General features: G+C 36.0%; 1 protein-coding gene across 13 annotated transcripts in view; it reads left to right on the forward strand.

Annotated features, from left to right (window-relative positions):
- Positions 1-21,794, forward strand: part of CDC42BPA (CDC42 binding protein kinase alpha) — a 303,926-nt gene that overhangs the window by 152,416 nt on the left and 129,716 nt on the right. For all 13 annotated transcript variants that reach the window (XM_036918407.2, XM_057507866.1, XM_036918400.2 and 10 more), the window contains exons 7-10: positions 13,535-13,735; positions 15,351-15,599; positions 17,503-17,582; positions 20,047-20,213. In XM_036918407.2, the coding sequence (XP_036774302.1) occupies positions 13,535-13,735; positions 15,351-15,599; positions 17,503-17,582; positions 20,047-20,213 (697 nt within the window). The remainder of the gene's footprint in view (positions 1-13,534; positions 13,736-15,350; positions 15,600-17,502; positions 17,583-20,046; positions 20,214-21,794) is intronic.

Here is a 21,794-nt window from a genome sequence, read left to right on the forward strand (position 1 = left end):
TCTATAGGATAAAGAATCAGATATGATAAATAAGATCTACAGGATAGAGTATATTTCTTTTTAAATTTGCATAAGAGGCATCTGACTGTTGATAGCAAAAATAACAACCTTTTAATGTGCAGTAGAAGTAAAAGATACGATAATGGCCACACAAACACTATAAAATGAGTATGTGGAATCATACTGCTTTAGGATAACTAACTGTATGTGTGAAGTATAAGGTGAGGAGTGGATAGTACCACATATGACATGAGAAGGGAGAAATAGCATGGTGGTTTTGCTGAACTGAGAAACTGTAGTTTAAAGTCAGGGAGACTGTGGTGTCATGAAGCTGTGGGCCGCAGTTCCTGAGAGGAGAGTGTGCTGGAGAATTCCTGGCGAGGGACTAGTGTTTCCCCAGAGCTGTGTGTTGTAAGCCCCTTACAGTCAAAGCTGGGGCTCCTTTCCTGGAGTCTGATGTCCACATCTCTGTGCAAATCCTGAATGCAGTAAGTACTGTTTCTGTCTAAATGCAGAAATAAAATCAATTCTGTCTGTATAGCAGAATAAAGTTTGATGTCCTGATCAGATTTATTCTGGAGATGCTTGTATATCTTCCTAATCATTCATTCTTTACTGATGATCTGTTTTCCTGGACATATACCATGTTGGTCCTCCATTTAGGAAATTATAGTAAACTTTTTTTTACTTGTTTTATTGTCATTTTATTTTTATTTTTTATCAAAGTTATCTATATATATTTTAGGAAGACTTAATCACAAAAAAACAGCATTCCTTTGTCCTAATTCTTCCCACCTCCAAGTCCTTATTTCTAGAGGCAGACACTAAGAAATCTTTTGGAACTTCTGTCCTTTGATATACTTATTTACTTATCGTATTTGTGCTAATGTCTTTGGATTATTTGGCCTTATATAGTCTATGAATTCCCTACCATGGAAGATGAGGAAGATGAGGATTTAGGTCTCTTTGCCCATCTCACTCAACCCATACACTCCCTCTGTGTCTTCCCAGTGTAATTATCACACAATCTTTCATTAAATCCTGTCAGGTTTTTTTTATCATACAAATATTGTTTGTTGAGTTGTGCCATGCAGTTCATTTTAATTATATTGCTTTTCTTGGACAACTTTTTGTTCTCTCTGGAGTAAGTTACCACTTTTCTTTGACTTAGTTTTCTATGTAACTCTCACCAATTTACCCCTAAACTCTCCAACACATATTGAATAACTTAGCAATTCCTTTTTCTCTCAGACACATTAAATAACTTGGTGGCTCCCTTTTGTCCTTTGGAGCTCTCATCCTGGAGTCCTGCATTTTCCCTTCCCAGCCAAGGCTGTCCTGTAGGCCTATGCCCAGTTCTCCTCCTAGGACTACCTTTGCTCATTATGGGTTCACTGTGTGGCTCTATTGTACTGGAAGGCTTTAGGATGCTCTGTTCATTTCCAGTGTTTTCTGGAACATTATGATTATGTGATTTTGTGTGGGTCATTATTGGTTAGCTGGGCAGCTGCCTCAGTTTTAACCTTTCCCAGGTCTTGTGACTTTCCAAGTAAGTTTCAGTTTGCTTTTTGGCTCTTACATCTGAGTTAAAAATATACCATCTTAATCACTATACCTTTATAAACAGTCAGTTTTTGTGAGGGGGTGTCCTACTATAATTCTTTTTCTTCTCTGAAGTTATTTTCTTTTATGTCTGTTAATGAAGTTTTATAATCATGTTCAGTATAAATCCATTACCTATATTTGTTACATTTGTTCCTAGACACCTTGTGGATTTTTTTCTGGCTATTATAAATGATAACTTTTTAAAATTGACAGTTTAATAATTATGTCTGTTCTTTAGGACCACAATTTATTTTTGTACATTCATCTTGAAACTAGCAAGCTTTACTGAATTTTTTTATAAATTTAAAATAACTTGTAGATTTTTCTAGATTTTCTATATAGACAGTCATATAATCCAAAGATAATGACTAGTTTGGGATTTTGTCCTTTCCAATCCTTATATATATATTTTTTCCTTATCATATAGTCAGTGACCTTCAGTATAATATTAGATAGGTGTGGCAATAGGGACCTTCTTTGCCTTTTTCCTTACTTCAATGGTGTTTTTCTGTAGTTTCAAATTAAGTATGATGTTTTCTGTAAGCTTGTGGTATATATTCTTAATCAGATTAGGGAAATTTCAGTTTCTGGTTACCAAGAGTTTATTGTTACAGTTGTTATTGTTGAAACCAAATGATTTTTCTGCATCCATTGAGATAGTATGAGAGTGCTTTTCTTTTATCTGTTAATCTGATAAATGACATAGATTGTCTAATGTTAAATCATCCATTCTTTGGATAAACATAACTTTACTATGAAGTTGTATTGATATATTTGACACAAATTGCTAGATTGGTTCTGCTATTTTATATTGAATTGTTACATGTGATTCATAGGTGAGATTGATCATATCTGAGATTACAGTATAATTTTCCTTCTCATACTGTTTTTGTCTGATTTTTGTATTTAGGTTATTTTAGCCTTATCAAATGAACAGGGGAGCTGTATCCCCTCCCCTTACCCATTTTGGCTCTAGAACAGTTTATATAATACAGGAGTTATTTGTTTCTTACATAATTGGTGAAACTCATTTTTAAATCAGATTTGCCTAGGTGAGGTTTTGCTTTTCTTCCATTCTGTTTTGTTTGTTTCCCAGGTAGATTTTATACTATTGATTTAAATTTTTTAATGGTTATAGGTCTCTTTGGTTTTCTATTTCTTCCTGAGTCAGTTTTGGTAAGTTATATTATTTTAATGAAAACTATGTATTTTATCTGATTTTTCAATTTTACTGGTGGAAAGGTGTTCAAATTGTAGCCTTCCTAGTTTTAAAATCTTTGTTATATGTGTAATTTCATCCTTTTTTTTTTTAATTCCTAATGTTTATTTGTACTTTGCTTTTCCTTCATAAGTTTGGATATAAAGCATTCTATTTCTCAGTTCTAAATATTTTCCAACTTTAGTTAGAACTCTTCTGTGGACTATTAACTGTTTAGATATGTGCCTTATAGTATCCATAGTATTATATTTACTTGTTTAACTTACAGGATAATTTTTATAAGTGTTACTTGTTTGTTTGAAAAGAATACATTCTTTCTAACTTCTGGTGCAGGTTTCTACATATGTTCGTAAGATTAAAGTGGTTAACTTCAAATTTTTATTGTCTTGCTAGTTTTATTTCTTTCTGATCTGTTACTTAAAAATCCTTATTATGAAGTTGAATTTGTTAGTTTTCCCTTGTAATCATCAGTGTTTCCACATCTTTTTTGTAGCTATGTGATTGGGTACATATTATTCACAATGCTATTCCAGGGCATTTTCTTTTATAATTATGTTAACGAGTTTTCTAAAATCTTAATAATGATTTTGGCCTTAGACTCTATTTTGACTGATATTAGTATAGCTACTTTAACTTTCTTTTAACATCTACTTGGTGTAGGTTTTCCATCCCTTTACTTCTAACTTTTCCATGTACTTATGTTTAGGTGCACCCCTTTTAAACAGATTATTGCTAACGTTTTAAAACATTTGTTCATTAAATGTTCTCTCATCCAGTGTGACAACACTGTCTTTAAATAGGTGAATTTAATCCATTTATGGGTTTCATGCTTATCAGTGTATTTCTGTTTATTTCTAGTATCTTGTGCTATTTGCTATAGTTTTGTATGTTTGCATGCATGCTTGGTGTTTCTCTTTTTGTTTTTCCGTTTTCATCCTCCCTTCTATGAGCTTTGTCAAATAATAGTTTTATTTGTTTTTCTTTACTTCTTTGGAAGTTAGAGTCTATTTTAAATATTTTAATGTTTCTCTTTAAACATTTAATGTTTCTAGTTTACCTAAAGCCTAGAGTTAATCAGTTTCTCCAAAACAATAAACTTATGTTACCTTAGGCCACATTACAAAAATCAACTCAAAATGGATCAAGGACCTAAATGTCAGAGCTAAAACTATAAAATTCTTGGAAGAAAATAGGGGGAAAGCTTTCTGAGATTGGATTTGGCAGTGATTTCTTGGTTATACACCAAACAACAGGAACAAAAGAAAAAATAGATAAATTGGATGACATCACTGTTAAACATTTCTGTGCATCAAAGGAAACAATCATCGTAGTGGAAAGTCAACCTATGGAATGAGAGAAAATAGTTGCAAATCATACATCTGATAATATGTTAATATCCAGAATGCATAAAGAGCTCCTACAACTCAATAACAAACGATTCAATTAAAACTGAACAAAAGACTTGAGAAGATACACAGATGGCCAACAAACACATGAAAATGTGTTTGACATCACTAGTTATTAGGGAAATGTAATAGCTCACACCCATTAGGATGACTACTCTAAGAAAACAGAAAATAACAAGTGTTGACAAAGATGTGGAACCCTGTGCACTGTTGGTGGGGTTGTAAAATACTGTAACTACTTTGGAAAACAGTATGGCAGCTCTTCAAAAAACTAAAAATGGAAAAATACCATCTGATCCAGCAATTCCACTTCTGTGTATATACTCCAGAGAATTGAAAGCAGGGACTCAAAAGTGTTTTTAAGGCTGAATAATATTCTGTAGTATGCATGTACCACATTTTCTTTATCAGTTCATCTGTTGATGGACACCTGGGTTGCTTATATCCCTTGACTGTTGTGAATAATGTTCTATGAACACGTGGTACATACACACTATGGAATGTTATTTGCCTTAAAAGGAAGGAAGTTCTGACACATGCTACAACATGGATGAAACTTCAAAACATTATGTTAAGTGATATAAGCCAGAGAAGGACAAATATGTTTTCACTTATATGAGGTCCCTAGAATAGTCAAATTCATTGACATAAAGTACAGTGATAGTTGTCAGGGCCTGGGGGATGGGGAAATAGGGGAATTATTGTCTAATGGGTACAGAAGTTCAGTAAATGTACTTAACGCCTCTGAACTTTGCACTTAGAATTGATTGTAATGGTATATTTGATGTTATGGGTATTTTACCACAGTTAAAAATGATAATTAAAAAGTAAATTAAAAATTAAAATAAAAAACAAGAAACAGACCGTTTTAGTCTTAATTGCTCCCTCAGTAACATGTTATTGTCTAATAGTGCTTTATAGTGTTTTAGTTCCATCTTATTTTTCAACCTTTTAAGTAGCTGTTCTTCCCCAACTGCCACCTCTCATACTCCCCCTCTTACTTCTCCTCCTCCTTGTCCTCTTCCTCCTCCTCTTTATCATTGTTTTATCCAATTAATGACAATTTGGATATATGTGAATCTTTACTAATAACTTTGCTCACAGTGCTTCTAGCATTGCATTCTTGTACCTGGGTTAAACTTCTTATTTTCTGAAGTATGTCCTTTAGTACTTCTGTTTATCTGAAAGGGTCTGTATGTGGTAGTTGACTTACTCTGTGTGTGAAAATGTCTTTATTTAACCGTCATTCCTGTAGCATAATTAGATAGGTAGGAAATATAATATTGGCAGTTATTTTGTCTCATCACTTTGAAGGTACAGTTCCATTTTTTTCCAACTGCTATATTAGTACTAATAATTCAGCTGTCAGTCTAATTTTCCTTCCTTAGTAGGTAATCTCTATATTCTTTAATGTTTTTAAGATCTATTTGCTTTTGGTGCTCTGCAGGTTAGCTACAATGTGGATAAAAGTAGATAATAAATTTTATTTATTTTTTCATATATTTTACCTTTTCACTGTGTTTTTATTTAAATGACTAGTTTTTCTTTTTAATTTTTAGGACTTGTTTTTATATTTTTCATCTCTTTTTCTTTTCTTATGCTTTTGATTTTTTTTACCATTTTTAATAGCTTTAGTCATACTTATTTCATGAAGTAGAACTGATCATTGTTAGGGGTCTAGTTGTATTGTTTGTTCAGATTTCTGACTTCTGCTCATAATGGGATATTTGTTTATTTAGTTTATGTTATTGGATTGTGAGCTTATCTTCAATGGGTATTTATGTGTGAGAATTATATGTGGCCAAGTTTCAGCATATGTCCCAGAGTACTTTTGAATTTGTTATGCCTGTCTTTCTAGGGGCACTAACCAGTACCAGTATTTTTGCCAGTTTCTTGACTTGAGAATTGGATCACAGAAGCGCCATGCAATAGAGTCCCAGACTGTGGGACTGTGACCTAAAGTTACAGACTTCTTCACATACCATCCACAAACAAGCCAGACAGAATGTTTTATCTCTTTCTACTAAGTGGCAGATTTTTATAATTCACCTTTCACTTACAATGTACTCTTTTTTTTTGGTATCATTAATCTACAATTACATGAGCAACATTATGGTTACTAAATTCCCCCCCACTATCAAGTCCCCACCATATACCCCATTACAGTCACTGTCCATCAGCATAGTAAGATGCTATAGAATCACTACTTGTCTGTGTTGTACCTCCTTCCCCATGCCCCCACCCTACATTATGTCTGCTAATTGTAACGCCCCTTTTCCCCCCTTATCCCTCCCTTCCCACCCATCCTCGCCAGTCCTTTCCCATCGGTAACTGTTAGTCCATTCTTGGGTTCTGTGAGTCTGCTGCTGTTTTGTTCCTTCAGTTTTTTCTTTGTTCTTATACTCCACAGATGAGTGAAGTCATTTGATACTTGTCTTTCTCCACCTGGCTTATTTCACTGAGCATAATACCCTCTAGCTCCATCCATGTTGTTGCAAATGGTAGGATTTGTTTTCTTCTTATGGCTGAATAATATTCCATTGTGTGTATGTACCACATCTTCCTTATCCATGCATCTACTGATGAACACTTAGGTTGCTTTCATTTCTTGCTATTGTAAATAGTACTGTGATAAACACAGGGGTGCATATGTCTCTTTTCAAACTAGGCTGCTGCATTCTTAGGATAAATTCCTAGGAGTGGAATTCCTGGGTCAAACGGTATTTCTATTTTGAGTTTTCTGAGGAACCTCCATACTACTTTCCACAATGGTTGAACTAAGTTACATTCCCACCAGCAGTGTAGGAGGGCTCCCCTTTCTCCACATCTGTGCCAACATTTGTTGTTTGTCTTTTGGATGCTGGCCATCCTAACTGGTGTGAGGTGATATCTCATTGTGTCATTGTGGTTTTAATTTGCATTTCCCTGATGATTAGTGATGAGGAGCATGTTTTCATGTGCCTGTTGGCCATATGAATTTCTTCGTTGGAGAAGTGTCTGTTCAAATCCTCTGCCCATTTTTTATAATAGGGTTATTTGCTTTTTGTTTGTTGAGGTGCGTGAGCTCTTTATATATTTTGGATGTGAACCCTTTATTGGATATGTCATTTATGAATATATTCTCCCATTCTATAGGATGCTTTTTGTTCTATTGATGGTGTCCTTTGCTGTACAGAGCTTTTCAGCCTGATGTAGTCCCACTTGTTCTTTTTTGCTTTTGTTTCCCTTACCCGGGGAGATATGTTCATGCTGAAGTTGCTCATGTTTATGTCCAAGAGATTTTTGACTATGTTTTCTTCTAAGAGTTTTATGGTTTCATGACTTACATTCAGGTCTTTGATCCATTTCGAATTTACTTTTGTGTATGGAGTTAGACAATGATCCAGTTTCATTCTCTTACATGTAGCTGTCCAGTTTTGCCAACATGAGCTGTTGAAGAGGCTGTTATTTCCCCATTGTATATCCATGGCTCCTTTATCATATATTAATTGACCATAAATTTTTTGATAATAGCTGGACTCTGTATTCTGTCCCATTGCTCTATGGGTCTTTTCTTGTGCCAGTACCAAATTGTCTTGATCACTGTGGCTTTGTAGTAGAGTTTGAAGTTGGGAAGCAAGGTCCCCCCTGCTTTATTCTTCCTTCTCAGGATTGCTTTAGCTATTCGGGGTCTTTTGTGGTTCCATCTGAATTTTAGAACCTTTTGTTCCAGTTCCTTGAAGAATGCTGTTGGCATTTTGATGGGGATTGCATTGAATCTATAGATTTCTTTAGGCAGGATAGCCATTTTGACAATATTAATTCTTCCTAGCCAAGAGCATGGGATGAGTTTCTATTTGTTAGTGTCCTTTTTAATTTCTCTTAAGAGTGTCTGGTACTTTTCAGTGTATAGGCCTTTCACTTCCTTGGTTAGGTTTATTCCTATGTATTTTATTCTTTTTGATGGATTTGTGAATGGAATTGTTTTCCTGATTTCTCTTTTTGTTAATTCGTCATTAGTGTATAGGAAAGCAACAGATTTCTGTGTATTAATTTTGTATCCTGCATCTTTGCTGAATTCAGATATTAGTTCTGGTAGTTTTGGAGTGGAGTCTTTAGGGTTTTTTATGTACAATATCATGTCATCTGCAAATAGTGACAGTTTAACTTCTTCTTTACAAATCTGGATGCCTTGTATTTCTTTGTTTGTCTGATTGCCATGGCTAGGACCTCTAGTACTATGTTGAATAACAGTGGGGAGAGTGGGCATCCCTGTCTTGTTCCCAATCTTAAAGGAAAAGCTTTCAGCTTCTCGCTGTTAAGTATGATGTTGGCTGTGGGTTTGTCATATATGGCCTTTATTATGTTGAGGTACTTGCACTCTGTACCCATTTTGTTGAGAGTTTTTATCATGAATGGATGTTGAATTTTGTCCAATGTTTTTTCAGCATCTACAGAGATGAACATGTGGTTTTTATCCTTCTTTTTGTTGATGTGGTGGATGATGTTGATGGATTTTCAAATGTTATACCATCCTTGCATCCCTGAGATGAATGCCACCTGATCATGGTGTACAATTCTCTTCATGTATTTTTGAATTCAGTTTGCTAATTTTTTGTTGAGTATTTTTGCATCTATGTTCATTGGGGATATTGGTCTGTAATTTTCTTTTTTTGTGGTGTCTTTGCCTGGTTTTGGTATTAGAGTAATGCTGGCTTCATAGAATGAGTTTGGAAGTATTCCCTCCTCTTCTATTTTTTGGAAAACTTTAAGGAGAATGGGTATTATGTCTTCTCTAAATGTCTGATCAAATTCGGCGGTGAATCCATCTGGTCTGGGGATTTTGTTCTTGGGTAGTTTTTCGATTACCGATTCAATTTCATTGCTAGTATTTGGTCTGTTTAGATTTTCTGTTTCTTCCTTGGTCAGTCTTGTAAGGTTGTATTTTTCTGGAAGTTGTCCATTTCTTCTAGGTTTTCCAGCTTGTTAGCATATAGGTTTTCATAGTATTCTCTAATAATTCTTTGTATTTCTATGGTGTCCATAGTGATTTTTCCTTTCTCATTTCTGATTCTGTTTATGTGTGTAGAAGATTCTCTTTTTCTCTAAATTAGTCTGGCTAGAGGTTTATCTATCTATTTTCTCAAGGAAACAGCACTTGGTTTCGTTGATTTTTTCCTAATGTTTTATTCTTCTTAATTGTATTTATTTCTCCTCTGTTCTTTAATAATCTCCCTTCTTCTGCTGACTTTGGGCCTCATTTGTTCTTCTTTTTCCAGTTTCAGTAATTGTGAGTTTAGACTATTCATTTGGGGTTGTTCTTCCTTCTTTAAATATGCCTGGATTGTTATATACTTTCCTCGTAGAACTGCCTTCGCTGCATCCTACTGAAGTTGGGGCATTGTGCTGTTGTCATTTGTGTCTATATATTGCTTGATCTCTATTTAATTTTAATTTGGTCATTGATCCATTGATTATTTAGGAACATGTTGTTAAGCCTCCATGTGTTTGTGAGCCTTTTTTTTTCTTTGTTCAATATATTTCAAGTTTTATACCTTTGTGATCTCAGAAGTTGGTTGCTAGAATTTCAATCTTTTTTAATTTACTGAGGCTCTTTTTGTGTTTTTGTGGCCTAGTATGTGTTCTATTATGCAAAATGTTCCATGTGCACTTGAGAGGAATGTGTATCCTGCTGCTTTTGGATGTAGAGTTCTACAGATGTCTGTTAGGTCCATCTGTTCTAGTGTGTTGTTCAGTGCCTCTGTGTCCTTACTTATTTTCTGTCTGGTTGATCTGTCCTTTGGAGTGAGTGGTGTGTTGAACTCTCCTAAAATGAATGCATTGTATTCTATTTCCTCCTTTAATTAGTATTTGTTTCACATATGTCAGTGCTCCTGTGTTGGGTGCATATATATTTATAATAGTTATATCCTCTTGCTGGAGTGACCCCGTTATCATTATGTAATGTCCTTCTTTATCTCTTGTTACTTTCTTTGTTTTGATGTCTATTTTGTCTGCTACAAGTACTGCAACACCTACTTTTTTCTCCCTATTGTTTGCATGAAATATCTTTTTCCATCCCTTCACTTTTAGTCTATGATGATTCTTTATTTCTCTCCCTTCTTATTCTTCCTCCTCCACTCTTTATATGTTAGGTGTTTTATTGTGTACTCTTTTGTGTTTCCTTTGACTGCTTTTGTGAATAGTTAGTTATTTTTTTTTGTCTTTAGTTAGTATTTCTTTGGTCTGCTTTCTTTGCTGTGATTTTATTTTCTCTGGTGACATCTATTTAGCCTTAGGAGTGCTTCCATCTAGAGCAGTCCCTTTAAAATATCCTGTAGAGGTGGTTTTTGGGAGGCAAATTCCCTCAAGTCGTGCTTGTCTGGAAATTGTTTAATCCCTCCTTCACATTTAAATGATAATCGTGCTGGATACAGTATTCTTGGTTCAAAGCCCTTCCTTTTCATTGCATTAAATATATCATGCCATCCTCTTCTGGCCTGTAAGGTTTTTTCTGAGAAGTCTGATGATAGCCTGATGGGTTTTCCTTTGTAGGTGACCTTTTTTCGCTCTGTGGCTACCTTTAATACCCTGTCCTTGTCTTTGATGTTTGCCATTTTAATTATTATATGTCTTGGTGTTGTCCTCCTTGGGTCCCATGTGTTGGGAGATCTGTGGGCTTCCATCGTCTACGAGACTATTTTCTTCCCCAGCTTGGGAAAGTTTTCAGCAATTATTTCTTCAAAGACACTTTCTATCCCCTTTTCTCTCTCTTCTTCTCCTGGTGGTTTGTGGGAGGCAAATTCCCTATAATGCAAATATTGTTCTGTCTGTATTGATCACACAGTTCTCTTAATATTCTTTCATTCCTAGAGATTGTTTTATCCCTCTCTGCCTCAGCTTCTCTGTATTACTGTTCTCTGATTTCTATTCCATTAGCAGTGTTTTGCACCTCATCCAGTCTGCTCTTAAGTCCTTCTATCAATTGTTTCATTTCTGTTATTTCCCTCCGGACTTCATCCCTTAGCTCTTGCATATTTCTCTGCACCTCATTCTGCATGGTTATGACTTTTATTTTGAATTCTTTTTCAGGAAGATTGGTTATATCTATCTTGCTAGGCCCTCTCTCTGTGGTTGTTTGAGTTATTCTTGACTGGACCACGTTCTTATGCCTTTTCATGGTGATAGAAGTGATTGCCAGCAGGTGGCGTGTGTGTCAACTGTAAGAACAAAGTCCCTTCCTGCCTGCTGGTCACCTTGCCCGTCTCCACTGCCTGTGCCAGTTACCCGCACACAGGGAGCAGTCTCTGGGTTAATATCCTGAGTAGCCGTGGGTGGGGCAGCCATCGGGATAGCCTAGGGAACTGCGGAGGTTCGCAGACGTGCCCGGTGTGTTCTCCTCCAAGAATGGCACCCCTTCATGCCTTCTGGACCTTGCCCTGGCTTCCTCTGTCTGTGCTGGGCAGCTACACGCCGCCATCACCCTCTGTGTCTGTCCCGGTTAGCTGCTCTCTGGGAAGAGACTCTGTGTGGTTGCTGTGGGTGGGACTGCTCCCCAGCTGCTCCCCAGCGGTGGCAGGTCAGCCAGTTTGCTTGCAGTGCTGGCAGCGGGATTGAACGTCAGGCTCCTTATCGCCTGCATTGCCACCCAGGGGGTTAGGGCACCTGAAGTTCCTTAGATTCCCAGCCTGCTGGGCTGAATGTACCGGGTCGATTTTGTCCACCTTTAAACCCTTGTCCCTTTAAGAGTTTTAAAGTGCTGGCTTTTCTTTTGTCCCATGGGAGCCAGCTGTGGGGACCTGCTCACAGTCTCCTTCTCAGATTTTACTTTTAAGTTTCTGTAATATCCAGTACACTATGCGATGTGTGTCTGTGCTCCTAGTGCAGATTACTAGGACTGGTTATATAGCAGTCCTGTGCTTCCACTCCTTCCCTACTCTGATTCTTTTCCTCCCACTGGTGAGCTGGGGTGGGTGGAATGCTCGGGTCCCTCCAGGTCATGGCTTTGTATCTTACCCTTTTTGTGGGATGTTGAGTTCTCACAAATGTACATGTAGCCTGGCTGTTGTACTGCATCTTATGGTCTCTCTTTTAGGAGTAGCTGTATTTGCTGTATTTTCAAAAATATATATGGTTTTGGGAGGAGATTTCCACCACCCTACTCAACGCTGCCATGTTGAGCAATCACCCCTTACAATGTACTGTTTATCGTAGAGGTTATGTTGGTCAGCCTCTCACTCGGAACCTCATGTAAGCTCAAGGTCTCTCCTTCTGTTCTTCACTTATATGTTAAAATTTAAGTACCTAGAAAATGAAAACCAGCAATTCCCCAACAACACTCCTAATGCTTATCACCCTGGCTCTCAACCATTTCTTGATTATTGGCCCCTAAGAACTTTAAAAGCTCATTTGTATGATTATAAAAGTAGTTGTTGTATTTTATCTAATATTGTTAAGAATTTGTAATGGAAGAGTTTTCAAGTTACTTAATCTCAGTATTGCCAAAGAGGAAATCTATTCTAATAATTAATTAAGAATGGTAGTGTAGTCTAGAAAATCTAGAATATTAACCATTATTTTGCCTTGAGAATGTTCATTTTTTGATGTTCTTTTAAAACATACAAAGAACCAATATTCTGCTTTGGGGCACCTTACAGGGTATGTGCCCAGGGTCTTTCTTAGCTATATCTAACTTGCCATAATTATATGCACAACTATTTACCTCTATTGGAACTTTATTTTTTGAAGGATAAGTTTTTCCCCTTTATAGATTCTTAAAAATAATAGTTAGTTTGCTGAACATAACATTTATTTCCTTAGTTTTCCATTAAGGTTTAAATGTTTTAGTATAATCTCCAGGCTGCTCATAGTTATTACCTAGGGTTTTTTTTTTTTAGGTCCTTTTATTCCTCTCCCTAACTAATTATAGAATTTTCACAGTTCAATTTTTTTTATGTACATGTTGGACAGATAATATCAATAATGAGAATGTTCTAAAATAAATATACAATTTGTTGTTAATAGCTGTGGTGGTCAAATCATGTTGTTACCCTAAATGTAGTTAATTAAGTAGCAGATTTAATAAAGTACTAAAATGTTATGAAATCTGGAGAACTGTTAGTGTGGAGATTATATAAAATTTAACCTATATGTGCAAGGTTCATGTACAAATCCAAGGATTATATGTACAAATTCAGATAGTGGCAGTTTTAGTTGTTATGAGATAACATCTATTGTGTATCTAAGTAAATGTAAACATTTTAATGTAAAAATGATTGTTTGTTTGTAATGTAGTAGATCGCTAAAAACATGTGAACTTCTTCAGGTCCAGTCCTCAGTGGCTGTTGGAACTCCAGATTATATCTCTCCTGAAATCCTTCAAGCCATGGAAGATGGAAAAGGCAGATATGGACCTGAGTGTGACTGGTGGTCTTTGGGGGTCTGTATGTATGAAATGCTTTATGGAGAAACACCATTTTATGCAGAATCTCTCGTGGAGACATATGGAAAAATCATGAATCACAAAGTTAGTATATTTTACTGTTTTTCAAATTAATGTAAATAATACATATAATAAATTTAAAGTATTTTTCTAAAAACAAGAAGCAGTCTCATTTCTAAGCTAATAAGGGACATGACAAACATGAATAACCAACATCCATAAATTATACATAAAATTATTAGTTCTCAGCTTCTGTATTTTATTAGAGATGATAATAAATAGGAAATTTAAATGGTCCCTCCAGTAAAATAACAAAGATCATAAGCAATTTACATCATTATTACAATAGTATAATATGAGTAGAGTGCATTTAAAAAATTCTCAACCTTAGTAGTAATAAATAAAAGGCAAATTAAAATAAGAATGAGATACTTTTTTCTTCCCTGGCAAAGATGAAAAGAAAAATAGTACTCTGTACTGTAAATAATTCACCAAGATGGACATTTTTAGACATTGTTGATAGTAACATAAATTGATGTAACGTTTCTGTCAGTAAGTTTCTAAGTATACACCTAGAGTATTAAAAAAATGGTTAGAAATTTTCACTGAGCAACTTCAATTCTAGGACTCTACCCTAAGGAAATATTCAGTAGAACAAATATGTAATACAAGGATACCTATTCAGTATTGTATATGGTCACAAAACACTGGAAACAATCCAGCTGCACAGCAGGTATAAATTAATAAAATAATCCATTTAGTACCAAGTGAAATATAAGTAGATTGTGCATCAAGAGAAAAGAAAGGTTTTGAATGATTGGTCTCAGAAGATCATGGGCAATTGCAAAAACTGGAATATGAACAGGAAGATCCCAAAAGTAGAGTGGCAGTCTATCCTTTACTTTGGTCTGGTGATACACTTATGATTAGCTGCTTCCCATAAATGAATACATCAGTTTTATAGAGTTGATGCTTTTCTACCTGGCTACAAAGATAACCTGCTAAATAGTTATAAAGATTTGAAAGACAGGAAATGGCAACAAAGTTGTAAATAGCACTTAAAGGATTTCAGAAAGAAATCATTGAACTGTAACATGGTTCTTCACAGAACCTGGAGCCAGACAGCTTCAGTTCAGATCCCAGCTCTGCCATTATCTAGTTGTGTTACCTTGAGTGAATGGCTTGATCTTTGTGCCTTTGTTTCTTCATCTGTAAAATTAAGCTAATGGTTGTACCTACCTGAGATGATTGCTCTGAGGATTGAGTTAAATGAGTGAAGCACTTACAGAAATATCAAGCACATGTTACATTCTTTAAAAATGTTTATTATTATTACTTTGTCATTAGTATGTGACTTCTATGACCATTATCTGTCATCTATACCCTAATGAAATATTGAATCAAACTCTTGCTATTTGTAATGAATCCTTTTAATTATGACAGCAGTTCAAAGTATTTTAGCATTTAACTTATTCTTTCTACAGCTCTTGTATGACTAAGTCACATATGAAAAGAAAACTTGTTTTAAGAAAATGATCTTGCTCATCCCTGTATCTCCCTTGGTATCAGTACTTTGTACTAATATCCACTTACTAGATATATTTTAAAGAAAATGTATTCTTAAGAAAGTAAGTGTTAACTGTCCTACTTAGTAAGTTAAATACTGATTTATATTTTGTTTCTAATATTCTGTGTTTAGGAAAGGTTTCAGTTTCCAGTTCAAGTGACTGATGTGTCTGAAAATGCCAAAGATCTTATTCGACGGCTTATTTGTAGCAGAGAACATCGACTTGGTCAAAATGGAATAGAAGACTTTAAGAAACACCCATTCTTCAGTGGAATCGATTGGGATAATATTCGAAACTGTGAAGCACCTTATATTCCAGAAGTTAGTAGCCCAACAGATACATCAAATTTTGATGTGGATGATGATTGTTTAAAGAATTCTGTAAGTATGGCAGTGTGAAGTGCTATCACTATTTTTTTTTAATGTGGTTATAAAGTAGTTTTATGGGCCATCTTGTCTGTTATCAGTCAGACAGTTATCATGGCTTCTAATATTTATTCTCTCAAAAATCAAGAAATTAAGCATTAACTGAGGTGAATGTTGTTATTCATGACAAGGAACTAAATTAAAATTAAAAGACTTACTCTTTAGATTAATTGTGCTATCAGGTTTCCTAGGAAAAGGCCACTTAGATGTGAAAAAAAAATAGACTTTGTGATGGCATAGGGAAAAAAGTTGGCAGATCTCTTCTTAAAAACCACCATGAAACTGGACAAAGTTATCAAAAACAACCATTTCAAGGGCTTGACAAATCAACCCAAGAAACTGAGAAACATTTACTCATGAAAAACTGCTGCACTTTGGTTAGAAACATTCCCTGACCCTCAGTGGGACAGTAGAACTGCTAGCGTGGAGCTGCTTATAAAAACCAGCAGCCTTCCTGCCAGACTCACTGACTTGATTCAGAGAGTTAAATCCCCACACCCAGTGGTGTTGCTACTAAGAGTAACAAACTTGGTAGGAAATGGGTGGGCAGAGAAGATCTACAGCCTTACTGGCCTGAAGTTAGCCCTGTTTCAGGGAAGTGGCAGACCGGCAGACTGCATAATATTCATCTGTTGTTAGCTTGTGAGCCATGCTAAAACAGGCCAGCCTAGCTGTCAACCAATATTCTAAACCATTAGGTTATATTAAATTCAAATTCGGGACAATGAGAACATAGAATTTTTATATTTTTGCCTTTTTAGCCTTCTCAATTTGAACTTTGTTTTTATTCAATGATATTATTTCTTTATCATTTTATTATTCACTAAGAATTCTTACATTAATTTTATATTACATTTCACTGTTCAGTAAGTACCATCAAGGCAGGTAAGAACTTCTTATGCTTTCCTCTTTGGACCACACAGGAAAGAATTAAATGGACTTTTCTCATCAGTTCTTTCTTACAAGAATTACATTTATTGTTAACAAGTTGTGAATCATTCCAAATTAAATACATGGTAGAGCTGATTCTGATTATTTGCAGTAGTTATATTTAATAACGTTGCCATGACCACTGTATTAGTGAATATGAAACCATGGCTCCTAAGGGAAATAAAGGGCTAGAATACTGTTAGCCTCTGGTCATGACAGTTTAATCAGCTGATCAATACATAACCTTGTTTTATGTGTGTTTCTGTTTAAAGACACCTTATTTAATAAATATTGTTGACTAGTTAACACTGAACTCATGGCCATCAGCACTGTAGCTCAAGCTTGAATGAAGCTTATCTAACACACATGTTTTGTAAGAAGGCACATCACAGCCTTTTTAGGAACAGTAGTTGGCACTTCAGCACTATGCTAGGTGCCATTTTAAACAGAGAAATCACCCATAAAAAGCATGAATATTCAAAAAACATGGCATACCAGACCTTGACAAGAACACTTGTTTGCAGTATGAGAGCTGAATCAAGAAGGCAGAGCATCTCCTTGTTCAGCCCCAGCTGGGAACATGTATATAGGGCAGCTCAAATTTTTCTTTGCTCTGCACATGTCTGCCAGTGACCACAAAAATACTATGAGTATTATGTGTAGTTAAAAAAAGTTTTAGGGATCAGGCACATTTGCAAATATGAAATGCATAATGACTGTACTCTCAATACCAGACTTCATCTGTAATTTCATTTTATTAGAATTTTCTAATAGCTGTGTTCATGTTCTAAATTTTATATCACCAAACATTGGTACCAAACTTATAAATGTTAGATTGACTAATCACATATTCCCTATTGCCAGTTAATATTTCTAGCCCAACCTACAGGTCATAGTATTTTCTTAACAGATATTCTTCCTCTTTTAGGAAACGATGCCCCCACCAACACACACTGCATTTTCTGGTCACCATCTGCCATTTGTTGGTTTTACATATACTAGTAACTGGTAAGTTTGAAAAGTTAACCTAATTTGGACAATTTAGAGCAGATTAAAATGAATTGAGGTTTTAAAAAATAATAATAGAGCCTTGTAAATAAAAACATTTTCTAAACAGAATAAAGCTTCTGCTGGGAAAAGTTAGACATTACGAAATGAATAATCATGTGAGAATCTTAACTCATTTTGGAGGGGAAGGGTGAGGACAGGTAGAGAGCTGAATGAAGCTTAGATTTAACTACAGACGATGGAGCAGGCATTAGAAGAGCCTGTGCTCTTGAATGAGTATTCTCTAGTTGTCATGCTTCAGAGCTCTCAGCCCATCTGCCTCAACCATCTTTTCACTGACCCTTGTTACCCTCCTTACCCGGTTTAGATTCCTTGAGAATAATTATAGTCTCTCCTGTGTGCCCCTTAACTCTTTGACTGTCTCTCATTCTGTTACACTAACAGGTTTGCTAAGTCGACATTCATTACTACAGTTCAGTTTTCTACCTATACCTGTGCAATTCAGAGTATCTAGAAAAAGTATCCAGTCATTACTAGTTTCACCTTAAGTCCATGATTACCAACCTCAAGCGCCCCTTACTGCTTGCCTAGCAAATTACTAAACTACCCAAGCCTATTCACTTGTTAAGTACTTCATACTTCTACTTTCCTCTGAAGCATCTCTCATTGTCACTCTCACCTGATTATCTTGCTTCCTCTTTCTCCAAGAGATGGAAGCAAAAAGCAACTTGTGCAGGCTTCCATTACCACGTGTGCCTCCTGCAGATCGGGACCTATCTGTCCTGTCTGGGTGAGCTGTGTGAGCTGAGGCCCACCGCCTCTGCCACCTCTTGCCTCCTCTAGTGCATTGCTCTCTCTTATATCATGTTTCCCTTTCTGTGTCACGTGTGTGATCAGATCATTCCCATCAGCTCACAACTGCAGTTTTCTCTCCCATCTTAAAGCAAAATAATGAAATCTCTCTTACTTCCACTTTCTTTACCTGCTACCAACCATTATATGTGTCCTCTCCACTTTATAGTGAAGTTACTTCAAATTGTCTATATTTTGCTCATTTTTCTGTCACTCTTCTTTCTTGGCACCGCTCTACTCAGGTTTGACTCTCATCACTTCATGCAAACTGCATTTATTGATGTCACCATGGACCTCCACCTTGCTAAATTCGGTGATCATTTCTGAGTCCTAGTCGAATTATTTGCCTGGTTTCAACTTATCATGGCTCCTTCCCATGGTAACATTCTTTTCTCTTAGCTTCCTGGGCACTTGCCTGATTTCTCCTGAGCTTTCTGGCCACTCTCATGTCTTCACTTCTGATGCCTCCTAATCTCCCTGTGTGCCATGCTCAGTCTTTTAATCTTTTTCACTTACACACTCTGTGGCACTCTACCAGATACCTGGTGATGACTCCTAAATGTGTCTCTCCAGCTGAGACCTCTCGCCTCTCTTTTACTTGAAATCTCTCTTAATCACCTACTTCATACATTTATGGCATTGTTTCTTTCATTTCTGTGACCCCGTCTGAGAGATCCTACTAAAAGATTACTCAGAACATGTCACTCTCTTGTTCAAAATCAGTGCCCCAAGTTCCCCAAGTGCAGGAGCCTCATGGCTTAACTCCAAACCCAAGTCCTTATTAAGACTCTAGATGACTGGCTCACATCATCTTTCAGACTCTTTCCTGCTGCTCTTTGCCTTGCTCACTTCACTCCTGCCTCATGAACATGCCAGGTGTACTCTTCCCAGGGATTCTTTTCTTTTTTTCCAACTGCCTAGGATGCTTTTCCCCCGTAAAATTCCGTAAAATTCCCTTGGCTGGTCCCCCTCCTGTCTTTGGATTTTATTCAGTTACTTTTTGAGTGATGACTTTCCTCACCACTTTATCTGAAGTTTTATTTCTCCCCCTAAATACTTGATTTCCCCCTTGCCTGCTTTAGTTTTCTCATTGGCGTTTAACTCTAATGTACTGAATATTTTGCTTTTTTGTCTTGTCTATTTTTGTCTCTGTTACTGGAATATAAGCTCTGTATGGGCAAGTTTTGTCTGTTCATTTCTCAATGTCCAGCACTTCAAATATTAGTATTTAAGTTGTATCAAAGACAATATTTCACTTCTGAATCCCAGATGCTGGTGAGAGGGACCATGGTTGGTGTCTCTGACTGTTTGACTTCGGTGGTCTCATTGTTTTGAACTACCAATAGCCCTTCATCAAACTTCATTTTATAGTTTTTGGTTATTAAAAGAAAGTCAAGATAGTTTGGGCAATTCATGTTTTCACTTTTAAAAGTGCTTCTAAAAGGTAATTTATGGTGATTTTACAAAAAAATACGTTTACAGTTGTTCTGGATTGTTAACTAACTAGATATTCAAATAAATCCATGTTTTAAATGAACAATTTCAAAAGGTTATCTTTTTTCTTAAACTATTTATTTCATTGTAAGGCCGTATTTTTTTTTCTTTTTTCCAGTGTTCTTTCTGATAGGAGCTGTTTAAGAGTTACTGCTGGTCCCACATCACTGGATCTTGATGTTAATGTTCAGAGGACTCTAGATAACAACTTAGCAACAGAAGCTTATGAAAGAAGAATTAAGCGCCTTGAGCAGGAAAAACTTGAACTTAGTAGAAAGCTTCAAGGTAAATTTATTTATTATTTTAAAAAATCTTTTAAAAAATTTTTATTGAAGGACATACAGTAAGATGCACAAATGTTAGTGTACAGCTGGATGTATTTTGACATGTTTACATACTCATGTAACCATCACCCAGATCAAGATATCAAACATTCTCAATAGTTTTTACCCTCACCCCTAAATATGTTTTAAAGATAGTGTTGTCCCTTTCTGAGATGGACTCAAAGTGTTAGGAACTATTTATTATAACTGGTTGTTCTATCTTGAAAATTTATTAAGTGGGAAAAAGTTGTAGAAATTCATGCCTAATATAGTATAATACCATTCATGTAAGCCCATAAAATTTCTGACTATCATATTTCCTCAATCCTTAAAAGTTCTGGCTCCTAGCAAGCTGTCATTCTATATATCATCGCTCCTGATGGAATATTTGGTGATTTAAAAATGCACATTGGCAAACCTTTTAATGTTCTGACTTTGGTCTCTTGCTTCTTCACTTTCAATGATCTTACCCTGCACGCTACTTCATCCTCTCCTGCTTGTGGTAGTAACATACATATTGAGATTACTGTATCTCAACGTCTTTATTAATTTCACTTTCAAGCAAATCTCCATAATCTCCTGCTCATGATACTCCAGTTAACTCCTTTAGTCTCTTCCATGTTTATCTTACACCCTCATTCCTCTCCGTGGTCTGAGTCATCCCCACACATAACCTCAGAGTGATAGCCCTCCTTCCCTGTATCCCCTTTGCCAGAACCCAGCTGTCTTTAAATATATTATGTTTGAAACTCTGCAGTTGAAGGTAGCTTAGAGCACATAGTGCGCTGACTAGTCCCACCTTAAATTCACAACTAATAGCTGACTACTGCTGCCCAGCAATCCTGCTTCCTTAGCTGGTTGCCCTGCCCTGTATTGCAGAATTCAGTGGTCATTTCCCAGCCCTCACCTTTTCTTTTTTTTGAGAGGGCATCTCTCATATTTATTGATCAAATAGTTGTTAAAAACCATAAAATTCTGTAGGGGACTCAGTGCACAGTCATTAATCAACCCCAAGCCTAATTCTCAACAGTCTCCAATTTTCTAAAGCATAACAAACAAGTTCTTACGTGGTGAACAAGGTATTACATAGTGAATAAGTTCTTACATGGTGAACAGTGCAAGGGCAGTCATATCACAGAAACTTTCGGTTTTGATTACACATCATGAACTATAAATAATCAAGTCAGATATGATTATTCGTTTGATTTTATACTTGATTTATATGTGAATCCCACATTTCTCCCTTATAATTATTATTATTATTATTTTTAATAAAATGCTGAAGTGGTAGGTAGATGCAAGATAAAGGTAGAAAACATAGTTTAGTGCTGTAAGAGGGCAAATGTAGATGATCAGGTCTGTGCCTATAGACTAAGTATTAATCCAAGCTAGACAAGGGCAACAAAACATCCACGGATGCATAAGATTTCTCTCAAAACAGGGGGGGTGAGGTTTTAAGCCTCTCCTCTGTTGATCCCCAATTTTTCTCCTGATGGCCCCCTGCAACTGTACCTATCTTAGGTTGTTCCTCCCTTGAGGAATC

This window comes from Manis pentadactyla, chromosome 9, assembly GCF_030020395.1.
Source record: "Manis pentadactyla isolate mManPen7 chromosome 9, mManPen7.hap1, whole genome shotgun sequence".
NCBI lineage: Eukaryota > Metazoa > Chordata > Mammalia > Pholidota > Manidae > Manis > Manis pentadactyla.